This window comes from Momordica charantia (assembly GCF_013281855.1).
Source record: "Momordica charantia cultivar OHB3-1 chromosome 5 unlocalized genomic scaffold, Mcharantia_2.0 BLBB01000005.1, whole genome shotgun sequence".
Lineage (NCBI taxonomy): Eukaryota > Viridiplantae > Streptophyta > Magnoliopsida > Cucurbitales > Cucurbitaceae > Momordica > Momordica charantia.
The window spans coordinates 17,737,029-17,762,483 of record NW_028275163.1 but is presented as its reverse complement, the minus strand read 5'-3'; the positions used below and the strand labels follow the sequence as shown (position 1 = coordinate 17,762,483).

Sequence of the window (25,455 nt, the reverse complement as noted above, 5' to 3'; positions counted from 1 at the left end):
AAAATGATGAAAAATCCATGAATATCTATTTTTTTTAGGAAAAAATTCAAGTAATCGAGGAATATGTGTTATGTTTTTGTTTTTGTTTTTTTCAGTACATGTTTTTAGTTGTTTAATCTTGCTTGTTGTATTTTACTTATTTGAAAATTTCAAGTCATATCAACTAGATCATGGGTGGTGAGAGTTATTTACACATGGATTTTATGAGATAAGCATGGAAAATACAAAAAACTTAGTGAGGTAAATATTGAGAGATAAAAGATCCTAGTTATGTTAAAAATTTTAACTATTTAATTAATTTTTATGTTTTTATAATTTAAAATAAAACTATGAAATTTCACATGCACTATGTTTCATACAAATGTTAATAAATTAAGTAATATTATTTTAGATTAAACTAAATATTTAATTTGAAACTACTACTAGTTTACAAATATATTGCTAAACACGCGTTGATAATTTATTTAAATTGAGATTCAATTACTGAATCTACTATCAACACATATCTGAAAACACTAAAAACAAATAATACAAATCTGATTTAATTCCTTGTTTTCAGATTTCTGTTTTCTAATCGCCAATCAACTGTATCCTGAGCAATCTAAGAAAGTAGCACTAGGAAGTTGTGAAGTGGATGTTTAGATACTTGAGAAAGACGACTGATTATTCTCTGCACTTTAAAGAGTCAGATTTTAAGCTGCAAAGATATGGAGATGCAAATATGATAGGGGATATAGGTGGCAGAAAGAGTGCTATGGGTATGTTTTTACTTTGGGTAATACTATAATTAGTTGCACTTCTAGACTGTAGAAGATAGTAGCACTTTCTACTGTAGAAGCTTAGTACGTTGTAGTTACTGAAGCAAGTAAAGAGATTTATGGTTTCAGTCTTTCTTGGAAGAACTTGACTTGAGATTACGAAAAGAGACTTCGCATTGTGACAGTCAAAGCGCTATTCATTTAACAAATAATCTAGTATTTCATTTGAGAGCGAAACACATATAAGTTAGATGTAATTTGATCAGATCAGCTTTTCAAGACAGAGTGCTGGCACTTCAAAGATTCCAAGGCTGTCAAAATCCAACCGATATGTTTACCAAGGTCGTCTCTAATGATAAACCTAAGTTGTGTGGAACTTAACTTAGACTTCTCCACGAGTAGAAAGGAGTCGTTGTCGTTGCAAATGAGACATGTTGCTTGTTTTGTCTCCAAGTGGGAGATTGTTGAAGAAACTAAGCCAAACCGAGAAGGAAATTAATTTTTCATGTCCATAGACGGAATACCATGGCCCTTTTGGTTTTTATTTACCTTGTCATTTCTAAATTTGGTTTTGGCTTTTTTACGAATTTCCTTTTTCTCTTTATTTTTGGTTTTGCACCTATTATAAATAGAGATAGATTAGTCCTGTGATAGATGAACACAAATAGAGAGCCGTGAGAAATTCTTTAAGAATAAAGAGTTTGAGAGCTCAATACTCGTGTATCTTTAAAGAGTTTTAAAAGATTTAGAGTGACTCGTGAGCATTTTTTTGTGTGAGGGAAAATAGAGAGAAATCATTGCAAAAGGCTTGTAAATTCTTGAGAGATTCTCCCTACCATTTTTGTGGAATCTGTAACGGTAGCAGAGAACTGGACGTAGCCAGATTGGGTGGACTGATATAAATCTGTCGTTTAAGTTTCTTCTCCCTAATCTTTATTTATTGTTCTTGTTGTTTAGAAGTTTTAAGTTGGTTTATCTATTCTTTTAAGCTGTAAGTTCCAACTTGAAAATTGAATTCTGCTTTAATTGTAACCAAAACCTAATATGGGATTAGCTGACAATTATTTATACTTTTCTAATAGAGGTAATTATTAGTTGGTTGTTTTATTCCCTTATATGGGAGAACCGTTCATAGGTGAATTTTCGAGTGAAAATTTTTTGTGAGGTATATTTTTTGCAATCCTACTTTTGCTAAGCTCGACTAAACTTCTCACTTAGGCATCAGAGTGTGTTGAGTTTACACTACATTTAGTGTGCAAATCTTCTTATGTTTGCAGGTAATTGTCGGAAGCTACTTGCAAATTGCAAACAAATCTAAAGGATGATTATATTTAGTCTATTTAATCAACATATTAAATAGTCTTAATTATAAATATTCACAAACTTTTCATCATGGCTTCTTGAACCCAATATTAGCTCATTGATCTTGGAAAATTATGGAAAATACTAAGATCAACATTATTTAACAAGGATTGTGGTTATACGCTCTCGGTTCCATAGACACGTAGATCATCTCGTGAATCATTCCCAAACTAGAAACATTTGATTCTCTTAAGAATTTTCAATCAAAACCCACTTGACACAACACAAAAACACTTCACCAACCCAAATTCTACTTAGAGAGAGATGAAATAGAAGGTGAAAAGATGAGTAGCTAGCTAGACACATTACATCATATAATGCAAGAAAGGTACCAAGTTGATTGTTAGGATGCATTATTATTTTCATAATTGAACTTGAACGTGGACATATATGCATATATATATATATATATCACAAACGTGTTCCCTTGTCCAACTAAAAAGGAGGAGGAGAAAAATGGAAAAACAAAAGGCACAAAAGAAAACAAAATCAAGGACAAAATAATTGAGAGGAGTAAAACCAAGAGTTGTCAAAATCAGTGGGGAAACCAAACTGCCATGAATCATTTGAATCTCTAAAGGATTGAGACGTCTATAACCCCACTACCCACGCTCCCTTTTTTCATAACCTTAAAACTTCTCTCCCTATATTATTATTATTTATTATTATTATGTACTCATGCCTCCTAATAATTGATTGGTTTAAATCTTCTTTTAAATTTATTTGCGAACAAGTAAAATCATCTTTTACCGATAAACTTAGGGTGTGTTTGAGAGTAATGGTAGAATTAGTGATTTCGAAAAAAAAGATTTAAGTATAATTGATTTTACAAAATCACCATTGAAATGATACTTTAAAAATCAATTTTTTAATTTGTCAAACATGATCTGAAAAAGAAAGTGATTTTTGATAGCGACAATAGTGATTTTGACGATGTGAAAATGACTCCCAAACACACCATTAGTCAAAACTTTGTCGGACTAAATTCTAGACTTAGACATGTGTTGACTAATTCGCTCACTAATTTTAACAAAAAAATAATGTAAAAACTCTCCAAGGTACTCCATCCCATGAAAATCAAGTTTTGTATAAAATTAAATTTGATTGAGGAACAAAATAGACCATTAAACAACTCTGTCAAAACTTACAAATTTCAAGAAAGAAAATGGAGAAAAACTACCATGATGTTGTTTTTGTTTGAATTTCTATTAGTTCCCTACCAAACCTATGAATTTGACACATGAGAATTCCTTTCTTTAACAAGTTTTTAAACAAAAATCTATTTAAAGGTAAAAGTTGCAACATTTATGAAATTTTAAAGTGAACTTTGATAAAATTGAGAGTCGAGGATCAAAATTAATGTTTTTTCCATCATTTTATTCTGGTTCTGAAAAAGTTTATTTTAGTTTGGAATTTTTAAATTAAAATGATAATTTTGGTTTGTATATTATGTCACTTAATACTTATCCAATGTCAAACTTTAGCTAATTTATGTTATTCAGTCACTTAGTTTGGCTAACTTATATGTAGTTCCAATAGATATATCAACATGTTAATTTAAATATTTAAAATCACAAATGAACAAAATAATGACAAGAATAAAAAAATTATTGGTTAAATTACGGGTTTAGTTCATAAACGGTAAAAGTTTAGTTCTATCTCATAGAACTTCCAATTTTGAAAGGTGTCTAATATGTTTCATAAACTTCCAATTTTATATCTAAAAATTCATGAATTTTTAAAAAAAAATTGAAAACGTCGAGAACTTATTAGATACAAAACTGAAAGTTTAGAGAAATATTAAATACAGTATATTGAAATTTTAGAGACTTCTTTGACACAAAAAATTAAAAGTTTTGACATTTATTAGACATTTTTTTAAGTTTAGAGACCTACTAGGCACGAACTTAGAAGTTCACAAATTAAATTTTTGAGTTAACTAAATTATTTTTTAAAACTTTGTTACTAAAATAGATACTTTTGAAAGTTAGTATTAAAATGAAATAAGTGTGTCATTTTAGAGATTAAAATAGATGTACTCAAAGTGGAAGGATCAAAATGGAATGGTGTTATAAGTTCTCGAACTAAAATTGAATTTGAACTTATTTTAATTTTAATTAATAAACTAGATTCATGTTGTGAATCTTGCTTTTAGTTTCTAAATTTAGTACTTGCTTTTATATTTCAGTGTCTAAACTTTTAAAGGGTTATTTTGATCACTCAATTTTTCTATAAAAAAAAATTAAAAGAAAAAGCTCACCGGTAATATTGTTGTATTGATTATTTGAAGAGATCCAATCAATCCAAACATTTAACTTGCCATAGGTGACTTTAAATATTTGTCTATATCTATTAATCAAACAAATACATGATGGTTCCAACTCACGAAATATAAAAAAATTTATAATATTTTAACCGGTTGAGTTATGTTTAGATCATTAATTATTCACAATATTTTAAATTTAGTAATACATTCAACATATATCTTTTTAATCACGGTTTTTTTATAACGTTACATGATATACAAGGGGTGGATTAGACCTACAACTTAAATAAAAAAAAATGTTTTAACTCCTAAATAAAACTCTGAAAAGCGCTCAAATAAATATGTTTTAACGGCTGAATAAAGCTATGAAAAAAAGCTCAAATAAATTAAACAGTTATTCAAAAAGCTTTTTAATAGTTTTTTTTTTAGGAATTACAACTTTTGAGGAGTAATCACCCACAAATTTATCAGATAGTAATTGGAAATTTCTAAGCATAGTAAGAAGTTTTTTATACTTTAAATGGGTTAGTACTTCAAACCTATGTTAACTTTTAAATTAAAATATATATAGATATGAAGAATATTACATCATATGTGGAGTGGATTACACTGCCTTAAAAAAATTGGAAAACACTAAAAATAAATCAAATAGTTACTAAAAAAAACCTTTAAATTAATTAAAAAAAATTTAATACAACGACATGTGGCGTCAGAGTCCAAAATTAAGGCCTTTTTTATCCGATATTAATGTCTTAATCTTATCAATTAATTAAAAGAGTTACTCCCAGATTCATTGAATAGTAATTGGAGATTTCTTTATTTCTTTATATTTTATTTTATTTCATTTTTTGGTGAACCCAATAATCGTAAATTTAAAAGCAAAATCAGAAGTTCGGTTTACCAGTCTGGTGAATTTCGTTCAGAATTTTATTACCTTTCTTGGCTGATTGGAAATTGAGCTTTCTTGTGCGTGTAAATTCCCAAAAAGTAATACACGTTTTGGGCCATCTGAAACGCATCTTCATTCTCCAATCACTCCACAGGATCCGATTCTGCGTCTCTTTTTTGTGCGATTTTCTTCAGAAGGAGGTGATGCAATCGTCTGACAGGTGGGTTCTCCAATTGTTTTTTAATTCCTTTCTTTCACCTTTCCAATTTCATTTTCTACTGCTTACCTTTTGATTAATCGCAAATTCGCATGGCGACACAGAAATCAACACCGCAAACTGTTCGGCATATGGATAAAACAGGTCCGTCTACACAATTCCATTACGCTTTCATTCTGCCCTAGCCGACAAATTCTACCCACATCTTTGGATTTGAAGTGGAATCAGAATGAGCTAATTGTTCAATTTTTTAATTTGTTTTTTCCTAATTCGCCCCTCTTTGATTTTGGCGAAGAAAACTGTCGTGTTCTTCTGCCAATTACCCACTTCCCATTATCCTGAATCATGAACCACTCCCAATTTCTCTGTTCGTGATTGTTGATTCGTTTTCTTGAATGGGTTTCTTAATTGGTCTCTCCAAACGCAGGGGTTTTATCATCTTCTTGAATCTCTCGTTTCTCTCACTGGCTTGTGCTTTTTTTGCGATTCGATTGCGCTCTCCAGAACCCCATTTCGATGTTCTCAACAAAAGCTTGAGGAAAATCCATGGCAACGCTCAGGATGATTGCCAGAGTTTTCTTAGTCTAACTGACTATGAGGCTAAGTGCTCTGTTCTGAAATCCAGCAACCCATGTGAGACCCAAGGATATATAGATTATCTTTACATTTTCTATTGCCAGTATGGAAGTTTTGTGATTTTGGGCTATACTCTCCTGTTTCTGTGGCTTCTTGTTCTGTTCTATCTTCTGGGTAACACTGCTTCTGAATACTTCTGCTCTTCCCTTGAGAGCTTGTCAAAATTGTTGAATCTGTCCCCAACAATTGCTGGTGTTACTCTGCTTTCTCTTGGCAATGGGGCACCTGATGTTTTTTCCAGCCTTGTTGCCTTCATGGGGGATGGAACGAGCGATGTCGGTTTGAATACGGTTCTCGGCGGAGCCTCGTTCGTCACCTGTGTCGTCGTCGGAATCGTAAGCATTTTGCTGCGTCGGCGTCGGATCAAGGTGAATAGGTCGGCCTTCATAAGAGATATTTTGTTCTTCCTCTTGGCTCTCTTGTCTGTTTTCTTGATTTTGCTTCATGGTCATATCAATCTTTGGGGTTCCATTGGCCTTTTTTCCATGTATGTTGTTTATGTTTTGGTTGTTTACATCTCCCATGTCCAATGGATTAGTTTCAGAAGTAATATCTGTGAACCCCTTTTGAAAGAGCCACCAAAAGGTGAGTTTGAGGGTCGAAATGAATCACGAGACGATGACGACGATGACGATGACGACGATGTTCGAATTGACGTTAATGAACTCTGTTTTTGTCCAAGATTATCACCTTCTTGTCTTGTTTTTCTTCGCATTCTTGAGATTCCTCTTTACTTGCCTAGAAGACTGACAATTCCAGCCATTGCTGAAGAAAACTGGTCTAGACCATTTGCAGTTGCTTCAGTGACATTGGCTCCCCTTCTCTTATCCCTTCTTTGGACATTTAACCTCTCAGACGATGCTTCTCACCCGAACCTGATCATCTGTGTCATCGGTTCGATCCTCGGAGTTACTTTTGGAATTCTTGCATTTGTGACAACCGAGGATTCAAGCCCGCCAAAGAAGTGCCTGTTCCCTTGGCTTGCAGCTGGCTTCACCATGAGCTTAACATGGAGTTATATTGTAGCTGATGAACTGGTAGGCCTATTGGTTTCACTTGGCTACATAATGGGCATAAGCCCTTCGATTCTAGGACTCACCTTCCTGGCTTGGGGAAACTCTCTAGGGGATTTGGTTGCCAATGTGACCATGGCCTTGAACGGCGGGCAGCGGGGCGCCCAAATCGCCATCTCCGGCTGCTACGCCGGCCCCATCTTCAACACTCTGTTCGGTCTCGGGTTGTCTCTCGTCTGCGCTTGTTGGAAGAAGTATCCCGAGCCGATCGCCATCCCCCCGGACCCTTATGTCATGGAAACATTGGGGCTGTTGGTGGGAGGATTGCTTTGGGCAGTTGTGGCTCTGCCGAGGAGAGAAATGAGGCTTGATGCAGTGTTGGGAGGAGGCCTTCTGGCTATCTACTTGACCTCTTTGCTCTTAAGGTTGTTGCAAGCCTTTGGGTCTTCCAATTAGAACCATTGACACTCACTCTTTTATTATCACCCTATCAAATTTGAAAAGCCAAAAAAAAAAAAAGAAAGAAAGAAAAAGAGTAATTGTGTTTATTAATGTTGACGAAGCAATTAGTTAGTTTTGTGTAAAGTAACTCTTCTCCATTTTCTGGAATAGTTTCGAGTTTTGCAAGGTTTGATGATCTGATTTGGAATAGTTTCGAGTTTTGTAAGGTTTGATGATCTGTTTTACAGTTATATCAACGTCGTCGCTTGAGTTTTTCGAAGCTCAGAAGATATTATATGTATATTTCAATACATCGAAAGACAAGTAAATTTGTTAGTGTCTTGCAATTTGATTTCGAATCTAGGTAGATTAATTTCGTATTATACTTGTCGTTCATTTCTAGTTTTGTTAAATGTGTATTGTTTCTTATCTCTCGTGTTCCTTTTGAGAAATTTATGTGGTTTCTTGGTGTGAAAAGGTTGACTGCCGACCAAAACTGTAACAAGATCAGGTTTGTTGACTTGCCGACCCAACATCTTTTCAGTAAAGTTTGAAATTGAGTGTTTTATTGAACTTAGTCTAGAAGTTTTCAAAGTGGTTGGGATAGAAAACATGTTGCTCCCTTTAAGGTTTATTCTTGCTGTTTAAATTCTTAATCTATTTGTTAACTGTAAAAAATGATTTTGATTTTAGAATTTTTGGGGAGGTCTATTTTAGTTGAGGATTAACTTTAACGTTTCTTGTGTTTTTTTTTTTTTTGGTTTTCTGTTTCTAATTTTATAGAAATATAAACGATTAGTAATTGTTACTATTTTTCGTCTCTCATTTTTAGAAAATATTTTTAAAATTGTGTGGACATTTTAGAAATAGTCAAATTAAGGCTCTTTCTCTGTCTTGTTTCCAATTTTCTTAAGAAATCTATAATATTTTACAACTAACTATGTTTATTGTTTCATCTTTTTTTGGGAACATTCTCAAAATTGTATAAATTTTTTTCAGAAACAGATGAACTTTACCAAACGGTTTCTTGTTTATGGTTTCTGTTTTCATTTTTTTTCCAAAACATAAATAAAAGCATTATTTTATTATTATTGACTTATAAAAAACTAATTTCTTTTATTTAAAATTTTAGATAACAAGAAAAAAAAATGATTATCAAATATGTTTATGTTTCTTTTTTTCAATCAAAAAAGGAAAGAACAAAAACCAGAAGAACAAAAAATAACTGAGAAAGGCAGTTTTGTTTTCATTTATTAAAAAAGAGCAAACAAGAAACAAGAAATAAAATCGTCAAATGGGCGCAAATATATGACATACTAATGAAAAATGACCATAAATTTTATAATTTTAAAAATGACCCACATATCTTTTGCGAAATTATGCAAGAGGTAATTTTCCATTTTTACCCCACCCACATCTGTTGTCCGTAGGTTCACAGAGACTGTCAATGCATCATTTGACAATTTTACCCTACCCACATTTTAGGAGCCACAAATTATGTTTCATACTCAACTAAATCCCTAAAATCTCTATCCTACATAAATGGGAAATAAAATTCAAACTAATTTAGATTATGTTTCAAAATTAAATCAATCTCTCCTTATTACAAAAACCTTATTTGTGCATCCTCATTGATGCAAGAACTCATTATCGAAATAACAATATCGGTCACCATGTAGAAGACAATGAGTGTACTAATAATATCCAATTTCTAGGCTATGCTAGGATGAAAAGGTAGTTTACAAGCAAGAGATCCTTTGAAAAGGCATCATAACAGCAAACATTCGTGGGAAGTATTGCAAAAGCAAATCTACTTCTAATCTTCTTCCTACTACTATGGTTGTTTTTTGTCATGGAAATACAAATTTCAGAAGACATTTTAGCAATCGGAGTGGTGTGGGTCCTATCACTTTTGTCAAATTACACGGTCAATGATTTTATGCATACATACCCCGTAGATAGTTCCACATACAGAAAAAATGAAAGTGTAAATGTCACTCAAGTCATATAGATGCACAATCGCAAACTTGACAGTGACTCTATAATGGGAGCACATATCTATTCTAGATGCACCAGCAGACGCATTATTAAGAGAATAAAAGAAAGAGAAGATTTGTGGAGATAGTTTCATATACAAAGTCTGGATGACATATGTTGTATATGCCTAGAACCTGCTGTATAGTTGTGGATACAAACCTGGTAGATACTTCTGTATACAGAGGAAGTGTGACTGTCACTTAAGACATGTAGACGTACGATTCAAACTCGACAAAAATTTTGTAATTGGGAGCATATGCCTGTGCTAGACGCATGACATAATAGTATGGTTATTTAGTCTTTCAATATACTTAATCTCTCTGTATTTCAAAAACCTTCAAAAGTCATTTGAATTAAATCTTCTTTAAGTTTATAGTTCATCTTTTTAGCTTTTGGATTTTTTTTCTTATAAATTTAGGATTTTAAAGAATAAAGTAAAAATGATCTTCAAGTTTTTTTATTAGGTATAGATCATTGATTCCTAAAACTATTATCCGCCTTTTTAGGTAGTATAAGTTGGTTAGAGATTTCCTCAAATCAATATTTTATTTTATTTTTTTTGTTTAAGGGTGTTTATGCAAGGATATGCACAACAGTATATTTTAGATTGCAGCTCGAACTCGGCCTCCGGACTGATCTGAATACTTGGGCGGGCCTGCACAAAAAGGTGAGCACTCTGACGATCAAGTCAGTATAGGTCGGATTCCCAGTTTAGTTCGAGGTCAGAAATCATCGTACCTGATCGCGGAGTGAGGTCCTCTACTTATGGGTGGTACTCCCGCTAATCTCGCGACGGTTACACCCGGTAATCTCGGGACCGACGGTTACACCCAATAATCACGCCGCTGACAGTAGTTCACATCGGCCCCCACCGAGCTTCCCGGTAGGTCGGACCTCGGCCAGGTTCACCTCGGCCCTCATACTTAGCATCTGTCAACGCTAGCGGTGGTGATCTCGGGCGTCCGAGCTGGGCATGACTCATAAGTCATCTTGGAGCACCAATAGGGGTCCTCCACGTGTCCAGGGTATTCTCTCCCCAAACATTGGCCCCCTCTCTGTCTGGTCCGATCTCGACCTGGCAGAGAAGTTCATTCGACTTGCTTTGGACGAGTGGCGACTTCCTATTCCTGGGAAAATATAACCGTTGCGGTGAATTTATCGTCGGAATATTCAAATATTCCGACGCTTCGGATCTTAGGGAGGATCCTGACCGCTCGTTGATTACACGTGTACGGTGGGGAAATGTTTCCGACGGGCTATAAATGCCCCCAATCCTTCAGGTCATACCTTACGTTCCCTGAATTCTTGGAGTTCGATCTGAAGGCAACTCGAACCCTTGGTAGGTCGGTCTCTTCCCTCACTTTCTCTTTCGAACGTAGTTGCCATGTCGTCCTCTTTTAGCAGTAACTTAGGATTCGATGAGGATTTAGCTCGTAGGTTAGAGTCCGAGCTCGAGGAGATAGAAAACTTTAGGTTCTCCGATGACGGGGAGGATAGTGATGCCTCCACCTCGGGTCAGGGTTTGGAATACCCTTCTAGGATACCTGAGCACTACCTCGGATCCCTTCGTAGGGGGTTCGCTATCCCTGAGAACATCCTCCTCAGGATTCCGGAGGAGGGAGAGAGAGCTGACAATCCTCCAGAGGGATGGGTCACTCTCTACTTCAAAATGTTTGAGTACGGCCTCAGACTTCCCCTTCACCCTTTTGTCCAAGAATTTCTCTTCCGGACTGGGTTGGCTCCGGCTCAAGTGGTGGGGTGTCATTTTCGCTTTGGCCATCCTTTTTTGGCTACGAGCTCGGGATAGTGAAGAGGCCGAGCTGTTGGACGTAGACCAGCTCCTCGCGTGCTTCGAAGCGAAAAGGATAGCTAAAAAGCCTGGTCGGTTCTATATGTGCCCAAGGAAAGGCGCAGGCGGTATAGTTAAGGGGCCGACCTCCATTAAGGGATGGGTGAGGAAGTGGTTCTACGCTTCTGGGGAATGACTTGCAAAGGACGAGTCAGGTCGTTTCTTCTTTGACGTCCCCACTAGGTTTAGGAACCTAGGTACGGAGTAGTTCTTACTTTTTGTGATTTTCTTTTCTGTCATTCAGGTCTAACTCGGATTTTGTCTTCGTGCAGTTTCAATCCGACTAGTCCCCGAGCTTACGCAAGCCTCCTTCGACACGTTGAAATATTACAATGAGCGTTTTCCGAGGGGTAGGAAGGTCGGAACCTTGGTGACCGACAAGCTGCTGCTTGAGTCCAGGCTGCTAGATTACAACCCTGCAGTTCGTCCCATTGAATCCTCAAGGCCGAACTCCGAATTAGGTATGTCGAGCTTGCTACCCCTTCCTTTTCCTCTAACTTTGTGCTGATTTCTTTCCTTTGTTTTTCAGCCATGGTTTGCGGGTTTGCGAGTAACGTGAAACGCAAGTCCAAGGGCCGAGCCCATGCTCTTGAGGCCGCCCAGAATTCGAAACCTGCCAGTCCTGCTGTGGTAGGGCCAGCCTCGGAAGATCCAGCCCCAGTGATCGAGCTGGAGTCTTCTTGGGGTCCCTCGAGGGAGAAGCGCCCCAGGGATCAGACCGAGGCGGTGGACGCCTTGCCCTTGGGCGAGGAGGTGAGGGAGGAAGTCCCTCTGAAGCGAAGGAGGAAGAAGAAGAAGACGACCTCCCTCTTGGAGGTCGGAGCTCGTGGGGTCTTGCCTGCGAGCTTCGCAGATCGGGTGGACGATCCTGAGGCCAGGATGGGCGGGACGTCCGATGTGACGGCACGGTTCAGAGTTAAGCCATCAAGTTCTGGGGTGAGGGACCAGGTGTCCCGCATCTCGACCGCAAGTTTGGACCGCTGCCTAAGGAGGGCGTCCAAATTTGTGAGCGACCCAGGGTCCATTCTGCAGAGGACCATCGACTACGCCGCTGAGGTAAGACTAGTGTCTCCATTTTTGCTTAATTTACCTAACAGGTAGCTCGGTCTAATTTTCTTCTTTGTACCTTTTCTCAGGCGTTTGTTGCTTCCATTCAATCGGCTCTGGCTGTAAAGGCCGAGCTGGATGGGAGGGAAGTTCTGGCAGCGAGGGAGAAAGAGGAGTTCTCTGCTGTCTTGGAGGCTGCTTCCTCCACCATGAAGGATGAGCTGCTGAAGGCTCACTCTGAGGTGGAAATTTTGAAGGCCGAGGTGGAGACCAAGGCCGAGCTGCTGAAGAAGGAAGAGGACAGACGCAAGGCCCAGCTCCGAGCTGCCCATGCTATCACCAGGGGCTTGGAGAAGGAGAAGTTCCAACTCCTTAAGGAGAAGGACGACATGCTCCAGGCACTTGAAGCGAAGGATAAGGAGCTAAAGCATGCGACTGCCGAGCTGGAGACGGCGAAGGAGCGTCTCAGCAATGGAGTCCTATTGGAGGAATCGTTTAGGCAACATCCTGACTTCGATGGATTTGCCAAAGACTTCTCTGACGCGGGCTTCAAGTTCCTCATGAAGGGCATTGCTTCCGACATGCCTGACCTTCAGATCGATCTCAGTGGTCTGAAAAAGAGGTATGCCGAGCAGTGGGCGTCTGGGCCTGGCGGCACCCCTGGCCCCCAAGCGTTGGTGGATAAGTATGTCAGAGATCTGGACTCTGACTACTCCGATCTCGAAGAGGACCAGGTCGGCACCACTCAGGAGGGCGCTTCTCAGGCAGGCTCTTAGGCGATCATCCTTCATGAGGCCTTTCTCTGTCTTTCTTCTCTTCTTCTTTGTTTGTAAGTGTCAGGGCAGAGCTGCAAGGTCTATAAGCCTTGGCTCTGCTCTCCATTCAATAAAGAGGCTCCCATTTGTTTTTACTTTGTTGTCTTCCTTTCTTTGCTTTTTCTTTAAGCTAAAGCCAATTTCACCTCGCACCTCGTACTTTTGAGGTCGCGCCTTCAAAAATACTTGAAATTTTGAATTCGAATCTCTGTCTAGTGTTCAATGCATTGCACCAACTCTGGATTTTTTAACATCGCACCCTTAACTTAAAAACGTTAAAAGGCTAAAATCCTAAGTCCGTAGCTATTCTTCATATCGCACCTCGTACCCTCAAGTTCGGAGGCTTGATCATTTTGAACTTTTCACATCGCCCCTTTACCTTGAAGGTTTGAATTTTAAGTTCGTCAGTGGTTTTGGCACCGCACCTCGTACCCTTAGGTTTTGGAGGATTGGATTTTAACCGACTGTTGGAATGGGATCGTGTGGGAGTCCGCGGCCCCCATTTAATTTCTGGTCGAACTCGGAATCATGAAATTAAATCATCACGTTTATTCCGATCATAATTCTTTTGAAATAGTTTTTACAGATCCATTGAAAACCATTTCGGCATTTCAAGGATGATAACGCTTCAGGTGCTCCGCGTTCCATGGGTGCGCGAGGACGTCTCCTTTCAGAACGGCTAACACGTACATCCCAGGTCGGACTATTCCCTTGACTTCAAACGGCCCCTCCTAGGTCGGGTCAAGGGCACCCACATGGGTTTGGACCTTCCTTAGGACCAGATGTCCGACCTGGAAGGTTCGAGGTCGAACGCGGGCGTTGTAGTGTCTGGCCATTTTGCCCTGATATTCCGCCAGGCATAGTTGTGCCATTGCTCTTCTTTCTTCCAACAAGTCGAGGTTGAGGAGCAGCTCTTCCTCATTTGCTGTAGGCTCGTAATGCTCTACTCTGTCGGATGGCATGCCGATCTCAACCGGGACTACAGCTTCGGAGCCGAAGGCCAGGGAGAACGGTACGACCATAAGACCTCTGGTAGCTCCTCGGCCCACCTGCCTTTCTTGGAGTCCAGTCTAAGTTTGATGCCTCGCTTGATGATCTTGTTCACTGCCTCCACCTGTCCATTTGCTTGCGGATGTGCGGGGGAGGAGCTAAGGTGACTTATGCCAAGCTTGCTGCAAAAGTCTTTGAACTTGGCGTTGTCAAACTGCTTCCCATTGTCTGTCACAATGGCCTGCGGTATACCAAAGCGACATATGATATTTGTCCATACGAAGGACGTGACTCTGGATTCCGTTATGTGGGAGAGTGCCTCGGCCTCGGCCCACTTTGTGAAGTAATCCATAGCAACCACAGCGAACTTGGTCTGGCCTTTGCCCAAAGGGAAAGGACCAATGATATCTACCCCCCACTGCGCGAATGGCCACGGGGCCGAGATGGGGGTGAGCAGCTCGGGAGGTTGGTGGATTATGTTTCCGTAGCGTTGGCAATTGTCGCAAGTTCTAACGAACTTCTTGGCGTCCTGGCTGCGGGTCGGCCAATAGTATCCTTGTCGGATCACTTTGGCTGACAGCGACAGGGCGCCTGAGTGATTGCCGCACACTCCTTCGTGGATTTCTCTGAGGACGTACAGGCCCTCTTCAGGGGTTAGGCATCTCAATAGAGGCAGGGAAAAGCCGCGTCGGTACAATGCTCCACCTCGGACCACGAACCGAGCTGCCCGCCTTGCCAACTTTCTGCGCTCCTTGGGGTTTTGTGGTGAATTGCCCCTAATGAAGTCCGCAATCGGGTCCATCCATGAGGACTCTGGAGCATCGATCTCCATCAGATCTGGCTCTGAGATCGAGGGATTATCTAAGATCTCGACGGGGACCGACCTGGCCAGGTCGGTCTCGTACGCTGATGCTAAGTTGGCCAAGGCGTCGGCATTAGAATTTTCTGCTCGGGGGACCCGGTTTACTTCGTAAGTTCGAAACTGGGCGAGGTACGATCTGACCTTGCCCAAATACTTCTCCATTCGGGAGTCTTTGGCTTGGTACTCTTCCTTGATCTGGCTCACAACCAGCTGGGAGTCGCTGAAGACCTTAACACAATAGGCCCCCAATGCTCTGGCGATTCATAGACCGGCAATAAATGCCTCATACTCAGCCTCGTTGTTGGAAGTCCGGAAGCCGAACTGCATGGCATACTCAAATCGCTCGCCTCCTGGTCCGAGCAAGAGGACCCCGGCCCCGCACCCCTTGTCATTGGAGGATCCGTCGACATAGATTGTCCACGGTAGGTCGGACTCGCTCAGCTCGGAAGGTGGTGTGAGCTGGGCTATGAAATCTGCCGCTGCTTGTCCTTTCAACGCAGTTCTGGGTTCGAACTGGATGTCGTACTCACTTAGCTCCATTGCCCACTTCATCAGGCGTCCAGAAGCTTCTGGCTTATGGAAGATGTTTTTTAGGGGCAAGTTAGTGAGCACCACCACCGTATGGGCTTGGAAGTATGGTCTAAGCCGTCGGGCCGAGGTGACTAAAGCGAGAGCCAACTTCTCCATCTGAGGGTATCTAGTCTCGGCTTCGGTCATAGCCTTGCTTGTGTAGTAGACCGGGTTTTGCCGCGCTTCCTCTTGCCTGATTAGGGCCGAGCTGAAGGCACTGTCAGACACTGCTAAGTACAATTGGAGCTTGTCCCCCGGCATGGGCTTGGCGAGCAAAGGTGCCGAACAGAGGTAGCTCTTCAATTGCTGAAATGCTTGTTCGCACTCCGCTGTCCATTCAAACGGCCCTTTCTTTCGTAGGACTTTGAAGAAAGGAAGGCACTTATCTGTCGATCTTGAAACAAACCGGTTCAGGGCCGCAATCCTGCCATTGAGGCACTGAAGCTGCTTCAGCGTCTTAGGTGCCTCCATCTCGATCACGGCTTTAATCTTTTCGGGGTTGGCCTCGATTCCCCGGTTGTTCACCATGAAGCCAAGGAATTTTCCCGAAGAGACTCCAAAGGCACATTTAGCTGGGTTGAGCTTCATTTGATATGTCTTCAGAACCTCGAAGGCTTCGGTCAGATCGGAGAGATGCGACTTCGACTGCTTGCTCTTTACGAGCATGTCGTCCACATACACCTCCATATTCCGGCCGATCTGCTTGGCGAACATTTTGTTCACCATTCTCTGGTAGGTCGCTCCTGCATTCTTTAAACCGAAGGGCATGACCTTGTAACAGTACAGACCTTGGTCTGTTATGGATGCGGTATGATCTTGATCGGGGACATGCATCTTGATTTGGTTGTACCCAGAGTAGGCGTCCATGAAGGTGAGCAGTTCGTGCTCGGCTGTGGCGTCCACGAGCTGATCAATCCTCGGCAGTGGGAAGCAATCCTTCGGGCATGCCTTATTTAAGTTCGTAAAATCTACGCACATTCTCCACTTTCCGTTAGATTTTTTAACTAATACAACATTGGAGAGCCACTCGGGATACAAAATTTCTCTTATGTATTTAGCTTCCAAAAGTTTGCTAACTTCCTCAACAATTACATCACTCCGCTCTTTGTTTATAGGTCTTCTTTTTTGCTTTACAGGTCGGAATGACGGATCTATGCTGAGGCGATGCGTCATAATTTTTGGGTCAATGCCAGGCATGTCCTCATGGGACCACGCAAAGACATCCGAGTTGGATCTGAAGAAGTGGATTAGCTCCTCTCTGTCGGTGGCCCCCAGCTTGGTTCCTATGCTTACTTGCTTCTCGGGACTAAGCAGAGGAACAAGCTCGAGCCCCTCAGTGGGTGCGGCAAACTCCCTCCTCGGCAGGTCGGCCTCGAACTCGAGCGTCCCATCCCTACTGGCGAGAGTTTCAAGGGCGCAGACCGATGAGCCTTTGAGTGCGGAGGCATAGCACTCCCTCGAAGCGGTCTGTTCTCCTCGGACCGTGCCCACGCCATTGGGGGTGGAATACTTCAAAACTTGATGAAGTGTCGAGGGAAGGGCCCGAAATGAGTGGATGATGGTTCTCCCAAAGATGGCGTTATAGGCCGATCTACCGTCAATCACCACGAACTCGGCCATTTGGGTGACCTGAGTTTGGTCCTGCCCAAGCGTGACCGGCAAGTCGACGCAACCCTCCGGGATGACCGATTCTCCAGAGAACCCAACCAGCGGTGTCGGGCTTTTCTTCAATTGCGACCTCGTCCATCCCAGGGCGAGGTAGGTCGGTAAGGACACGATGTTAGCAGATGCGCCTCCGTCTACCAGCACCCTCCTGACCACCACATGATCAATCAAGGGAGCGATCACAAGTGCATCATTGTGGGGCAGGTGCACCTCCTCTAAGTTTGTACTGTCGAAGGTGATTGAGCAGGTTGGCCTCTGTTCCCTGATGATGCACACCTCGCGCCTGGCTGCACGAGCTAACTCCTTTCTTTTGTGTCCGGATTGACCCCCGCTTGGCCCTCCGAAAATGGTATTGATGACCGCAGGTCGGTCAGTGCGCCAGGACGGCGTCCTCGAACGCTTCCGCTCTTCCTTTTTCTCTGCCGAGCTGGTCCTGGGCTTTCCCACAAATTTTTTGAAGTAGCCATCTTGAATTAGATCCTCAATTTGGCGCTTCAACTCCCAGCAGTCCGACGTGTTATGGCCGTGCTCCCGATGGAAGCGGCAATACTTGTCCTTGTTGCGCCTCTACGGTGCTCCCCGAAGCTTCTCAGGACGCTTGAGTAGTTTTTCCATTTCAGATTTCTCGATGTTTGTTAGGATCTCGGAAATTGGAATCGTGGTCGTAGTGAAGCGTTCGTAAGGTCGGCTCCTGGTAGGTCCGTTCTCCGCCCTTCGATACTCAGCTCGGCCGTTGGAAAAGGATCCCTTGTCCTTGGACTTGGGATCTGCCTTTTCTATATCTTTTCCACTTCTGCCCCGGCCGATCTTTCGTTCTGGTCGGTCGGTTTTGGTTCGGAGGAGCTCCTGTCCATCGATGACTTTCTTCGCCTTCTGAAGCACCTCGGTGAAGGTGGCCGGGGCCTCCTCTCCAAGTTTCACCGTGAAGGCTTCGTCGGCTAGACCGGTGAGAAAATAGCACATGGCCGAGTCATCAGAGCAGTGTGCGACCTTCAATTGCTCTTTCTGGAATCTGGTGACATACTCTCGCAGCGTCTCACCCTCCTTCTGTCTGATGGTGGCGAGATGGGTCGCTGTCTTTTTGTCATAATGCCGAGAAGAGAACTGGGCGAGGAACTCCCTTCTCAGCTGAGACTAGGTCGAGATCGACCTGGCTGGCAGTCTTCGATACCACAATCGCGCGCTGCCAGTAAGCGCGATCTGAAAGGCGCGGCATTTGATTGCGTCTGATGCCGCTTGGAAATCCATGAGGCCCTCAAAGACCTCAACGTAATCCTTAGGGTCCTTCGACCCATCATAAGGCTTCACGGTAGGAGCTTTGAACTTCGAAGGGATCGGTGCTTCCAAAACGTCCGAGGTGAAGGGCGATTCTCCCAAGTCGCCATCGTTTAGTGAACCTTCTTTCTGCTCACATTTGGCCTTTAAGGCCTCCACCTGAGCGTCGAGCTGGCCCCTCAGCTGGTTGAACTCCTCCCTTGTAATCACTCCTGCAGGAGTTGCTGGGTTGTGAGAGGATTCAGCCTGCTGGTTGGAGCTCCGGTGTGAGCGGGATGGTGACTGTCCTTTTCGGAGAGATGAGCCTCTCTTCCTATTGAGATGCTCACGGAGGTCTCCCCTCCGGCGAGTGTGTCCCTCGCTTTCGTTGTCTTCGGGATGTTCCTCCTCAACTGGGCTGAGGTGGGAACCCCTTTGCTCGAGTATGTCAATGCGCGTCATTCGATTTTCAGATCGGGACCCTGCGCCTGCAGCTAGTATCATCTCGTAATACATTTCCTCCATGGACCGCATTTGTGTGCGCATTGCCTCCATTTCTCTCTGGAGTGCGTCAAAGTTTTCACTTGTTGGAGCCGGGGCTAGACCCCGGGCGCCCTTCTTAGAGGTCCCACCTCGGCCACGGGTGGTCTTGGATGTCCTTGGGTGCGCAGGTGGTAGGACAGGCGCGGTGATTCGTGCCGACCTGCGGAGGGGTTCTGTTGCTAGGCCGTCGTGACCTTGCCCCTCTACCACTGCTGCTCCGACCTCCCTCTGGTGGGCATCGCTGGCAGCTAGAGTCCTTCGATCTGCCGTATTGGTCGAGTTCGCTGGTTGAACCATGTTCGCTCGCGTGTTGGTTTAAAAGAATTGGGATGACTTAGATTGTCGTTCCCACAGACGGCGCCAAATGTTTATGCAAGGATATGCACAACAGTATATTTCAGATTGCAGCTCGAACTCGGCCTCCGGACCGATCTGAATACTTGGGCGGACCTGCACAAAAAGGTGAGCACTCCGACGATCAAGTCAGTATAGGTCGGATTCCCAGTTTAGTTCGAGGTCAGAAATCATCGTACCTGATCGCGGAGTGAGGTCCTCTACTTATGGGTGGTAGTCCCGCTAATCTCGCGACGGTTACACCCGGTAATCTCGGGACCGTCGGTTACACCCGGTAATCTCGGGATCGACGGTTACACCCGATAATCACGCCGCTGACAGTAGTTCACATCGGCCCCCACCGAGCTTCCCGGTAGGTCGGACCTCGGCCAGGTTCACCTCGGCCCTCATACTTAGCATCTGTCAATGCTAGCGGTGGTGATCTCGAGCGTCCGAGCTGGGCATGACTCATGAGTCATCTTGGAGCACCAATAGGGGTCATCCACGTGTCCAGGGTATTCTCTCCCCAAACAAAGGGTATATCTGTCATAAACAAAATGAATATTTGTACGATACATTTGGCCATTTGATTTCAGAGGGCATATTTGTCTTAAATAAAATTTATAATTAAATCATAATTGGCAGTTATCCATCATCACCATATTAGATACTTTTAGTCATTTTACAAAACACATTATTTTTTATGGCCATGCCTCTTGTTGCCCCTAAGAAATAACCATTTTGTTGCTCTCACTCAATACCACGTAACACCAACTTATATCCATGTAAGCATGGTATAGATATATTTTAAGCTACATCATCTAAAATAACAATGAGAACCAACATGATTATTTTTAAGTTTAGGGACTAAAATAGACATTCGAAAGTTTAGGGAGTGCATGAAATAATCATTAAAATTCAAGATCAAAATAGGATTTGAACTTTAAGAAATTTTTAAAATTATGTGAATTAATAAATAAACATATCACAACTTTTTTAATATGCCAAAAAAAATCGTATTCTTTGTTTTATGAATAAGAAAATCTCTATTTTCTATAATTTGAATTTTATTTATCTAAAAGTTTTAAATTGAGAAGATATCCTTATGTTCTTAGGATTTTCTCTATATTTAACAAAAGATATACTATTTACTCGAGATTTTTCTCTCAATAAATAGAAGAAAAATACTCATAATTAAACTACATTGTAGAATCCTACTTTTTGTTATGCTTCACATAGAATCTTGATTATGAGTACAAAAGTGAGCGAGATACATACTTACACAATTTGATATGAATAAGAGTATGGGAGCAAGCTACATGCATGCTTACACAATTAGACACGAATAAGTTTGAGAAAATTGGCCATGAAATAAGGATTGAAATTTTGGTGAATAATTTTTACTAAATAAAATATTTTGCAAACTCACTCACTCTCTTCTTAGGATATATAAACCTAAGTTCTCTCTTTCTCTCATCTTCCCCTTCGTGTGAGACCAGCTGTCCAGACTGGCACAAACCTTCTTCTCTGGTGGCCCATGCATAGCAATCGTAGTCACACGAACAAAGAGGGTTAAGCTTTTACACAAATGATGCAAGCTAGATTCGGCGAAGACCCACAAACCCAAATTCCAATTAGCCCATCACAACAGCAAAGCTCCTCCCCTGTAATACCTGATGGCGTACACCATTCTTGCGACCCACAACGTCAGAGACTACCCATAGACGTGTGACAGTGAAGCAGCAGCAGCAACACTCCTCCACAGACGATAGCAAGGCCACGAGATTTTAGCTCTACACCAGAGGTGCACCTATAAGACCACGGGATTTCAAATCCACTTGCCAGACCTCTGACGACTTGTGACGGTGCAGCACGGATCGATGACGAGCGCTCGAACTCACAGATCTGGTAGCGTTCCATGACACATGTAAATGAACTAGCCAGTTAAGCCTAAGAGATTTGATTAAAAACCTAAGATATCCGTGAGCAAACACAACTTTTAAAGTAAACCGAGCAACAAATATTCTCAATATAGAAGCCTTACATTTCATCTAACTTATTATTCTCTACTTTGAGAGTGGGGGCTAATGTTACGGGTAAAATAAAGCCAGATGAAAATCCGACAAATCAAACCTGGATTGCTAAATTTGGGAGGCTTTCAGGGAGAAGTGAAGATAGAAAGAATTACAAAATATAATTTCATATTGAATTTCTTACTCCATCTCGATACAAACATATCATCCTGTTTATAATAGGATTCCTAATCATAATAGGAATAAAACATCTAAATCGAAATAATATCTAAAATTAAATGCTAAATCTCAAATCATATCAAATTAATTCATAAATCATATCAATCTCATAACACCTTCCCTCGAGTGGGAGCATGCAAGTCATAAATGCTCCACTTGCAAAGGAGATGAAACCCGATTTTTTGGCACGGCAAACACTCGATTTGTTGGCACGAGAGACCACGAACTCCAACAGTGAACTTGTATTAATTGTCAAAGCTATTGTCATTGTGAACTCGTATAAGTATAACTAGCAAGGAAGTTTGAACCGAACCAAACTTAAATATGAGCTGAACCGAACTGACAAGGAAGTTTGAATCGGACCATAAATTTGAAATGGACCGGACCTAAAAAAAGAGATTAGTAGATAGATGGTCTATTTAGAAATCATAATTACGTAAAAGGATGGAAAAGTATAGAATTTACACTTTTGTTATGAAACAATCCCTAATTAGATGGTACTCATAACACAATTACTAATATATCCTTATGATTCATCTCAATATTAAATAATTATTAAAATTTAGATTGGTAATTGGGAGGTCCGATTCCTTGAAATGTGCTAATGATACTTTCCAAAATTAAAAAATCCCAAAACCCAAAAAACTCATCCATTTTCGAAACCCACCCCTTTCTTCTTCCTCGTTTTTCTCTTCTTCCTCCAATCGTCTGTTTTCCTTCCTTCGACCCTCTTTTCCTCTTCTCCAACCGTCTGCCTTCCTCTCCGATCGGCTCCGCTTTTCTTCGTCGCAAGAGCATTTCATCTCCGGCCACCTTCGAAAAGAGATTTCCGTCAGTTCTTATTCTCCGGGCTTTCTACCTGTCTTCGTCTTTGGCCGACGTTTCCCCGTCTTCATCTCAGACCGCCTCCGTTTTTACTAGTCGCCAGAGCAGTTCATCTCCAGATTGAAAGGTTTGCATTTCAATGGATGTTTTCACTTTCTGATTTGGTGTGAAATATTGTATATGTGAGGATATATTGTATAGTGATTTGATTAAGATATATCTTATAACTCAACTTATATATAATGCGGATATACAGATATATACTATAGCGATTTTGAATGTATATATGCGGATATATAAGTGGATATATCTTATAACTCAACTTGTATATATGCAGATATGCAGATATATACTATAGTGATTTTGAATGTATATACGCGGATATATAAGTGGATATAAACTGTGATTTTGAATATATTTTTTGAATATTCGGATATATGTTTATTGAGATTTCAAAAGATGTTTATGTGATTTTGAATTGTCTTTGAAGATTGACCACCAATGTGGGAGTGAATTAAGGGAAAATCAATCTTTTTGAAGGAGTAAATTAAGGTTTTGAAGGAGTGAATTAAGAGATTTGTATTGAAAATTAGTATGGGGCCCACAATAATTAAAGGACTATGATAATAATTTATGGAATTAAATCTTTTATACTTAAAAAAAACAAATAGCTATAATAAATGTAAATGAAATAAATAAGGGTAAAATCGAAATTAAAATAAAATCCTACAGGCAGAAATCTAAAAGTGTAAAATTAGAAAAATTTAAACATTTGTGTAAATAAGTTTCTAAAACAGCCTTCATATTATCTCTAAAATAACAAACTTCAATCTTCAACAAATAAAACCCTAGCATTAGCAGTCGTCAATCTTTGAATGATTGGTCTTCGGTACACCGCGGCGACGGTGAAACGAAATAGACGCCGACCAGTGGAGGACGGCTACAATAGCAACTATGCAACCTTTTCTCCGGTGTCATCTGCAACAAATCCAACGAACAAACGGCGCTGGCTTCTTCTCCAACGGTGTATCGAGACAGCTACAGCATTTTCGGCCAATGGGCAGCAACTATAAGTACAGTTTGGCGGCACGATTAGGCGACGACGAATCTGGCATGACACCCACAACGAACAATTCCCAGTGTGTGCCTGCAGCAACAACGAGACCGAAGCGATGATATCCTTCTTTTTTGTTGGTGACAAATACCAAGAAGAGACCAAATTTTGCCTAATACAGATCTGCAGCAAGCAGATACCAGGTGGGTACAAAGAACAACCACAAATGGAGAACCACCACACGCGGGTACAAAGATCAAAATCAAGTTTACAAAATTTACTTGATTGATTGAATTGCCAATCAGAAAATTCTAAATAGCCCAATAAAATAATCTAGGTTCTTATACCATGCTAAATTTGGGAGGCTTTTAGGAAGGAGTGAAGATAGAAAAAATTACAAAATATAATTTCATATGGAATTTCTTACTCCATCTCGATACAAACGTATCATCCTATTTATAATAGGATAATTCCTAATCATAATAGGAATAATACATCTAAATCGAAATAATATTTAAAATTAAATGCTAAATCGCAAATCATATCAAATTGATTCCTAAATCATATCAATCTCATAACATGGATATCAAGCGGGCGTCGAGAACTCAAAAAGTCGAGACAATGAAGAAGAACCGACCCAAGAACCAAGGACCGAGGCCAACCGGTGGATCAATTGGTCAACTTGGCTAAGCCTTATAGTTGACCTGGTGAGCTAGGCCTTGCCTCTCGGTCAAACACTTGCTAGTTGACCCGCTCGTTCGGTTAGGGTACAAAACCGTCTTCGGTTGGTGGTTGACTCGACCAGCATAGGTCACTCGATTGGTCGCCCTCTAGTTAGTCACGAGCCAATTAGTCCAGAATCTGTACAGAAGCCGATCAGGACAGGGGCGGATTTATTAAGGGCCCAGGGGGGATCGAGCCCCCCCGAACTTCGTATAATATATGATAAAAACATAAAGACCTTTAATAATAAAATTGGAAGTGGCAGAGTGGTTTGTGCGTGTCTAAGCCACCCTGGTGGCACCAATGTCAATCATGTATTTATTAATCTGCAAATCAAGTTAAAAAAGCGGAAAAAATATTTTCTAAAGTATATAGTTAAGTTAATTTTTGAAATTCCAAAAGAATTGAAAAACACATCATTTTCAAACAAATGCGATAATTTTTAAAAAATGAAAAAATATCTATAAATTAATGGAATATTTAAACCAAAAAAAATATATATATATTACTAAGATAGGTAAACCCTAATTTTAAATGGTGTAGCCACCATCTATTCTTTTAACCTACAAGACATAGACATTCTTTTAAATTGATATGCCATTGCCGTCTCTTTAAACCAATTGTTGCTTGCAATTTCAAGGCCAATCTTTTTTTCTTTCAATTTTATACGTTGTCGTTACACATAAATAATATGTTTTCTATTAATTATTGTATCAATCTATCTTTTTTCCTCTTTAAATCATCAGTTTTGAGATTCCATTGTTTTTATTTATATTACTTTTTAATTTTCATTTTGCAGTCTGCAAAGTTAAAGGAAACCGACTATTTAGAGATTAATTGTCTAAGATACATTTTCTTAACTTTACATCATATATGATATGGATTTGAGGTAATTTTAAATTTAATAGTTGGTAAAATTGGGGTTAGAATATAAGCCTGCATGTTTCAACTTTTAACTGTTTTTAAACATATAACTATTATCATTATTATTTTATGTTTTTGCTTTTTATTTTATTTTTTATTAATGTTCTTGTAGATTTAATTTGAAATCTAA

General features: G+C 40.7%; 2 protein-coding genes across 3 annotated transcripts; both read left to right on the top strand.

Moving 5' to 3' along the window:
• Window positions 1-5,071: 5,071 nt before the first annotated feature.
• On the top strand, window positions 5,072-13,425 carry LOC148211477 (uncharacterized). Of its 2 annotated transcripts, XM_088124117.1 has the most exons (5): window positions 5,072-5,495; window positions 5,597-5,636; window positions 11,741-11,929; window positions 11,998-12,524; window positions 12,605-13,425. In XM_088124117.1, the coding sequence occupies exons 2-5, from the start codon at window positions 5,624-5,626 to the stop codon at window positions 13,289-13,291; spliced, it is 1,416 nt and encodes a 471-aa protein (XP_087980243.1). In that variant the 5' UTR covers window positions 5,072-5,495; window positions 5,597-5,623; the 3' UTR covers window positions 13,292-13,425. The 2 variants fall into 2 exon arrangements, with proteins under 2 accessions (XP_087980243.1, XP_087980242.1); XM_088124116.1 differs by lacking the exon at window positions 5,072-5,495 and having other exon boundaries at window positions 5,502-5,636.
• Window positions 5,649-7,929, top strand: LOC111016630 (Sodium/calcium exchanger family protein). The gene has a single exon (XM_022292081.2). It carries the CDS (start codon window positions 5,888-5,890, stop codon window positions 7,595-7,597), a length of 1,710 nt encoding a protein of 569 aa, XP_022147773.2. The 5' UTR covers window positions 5,649-5,887; the 3' UTR covers window positions 7,598-7,929.
• Window positions 13,426-25,455: the final 12,030 nt, after the last annotated feature.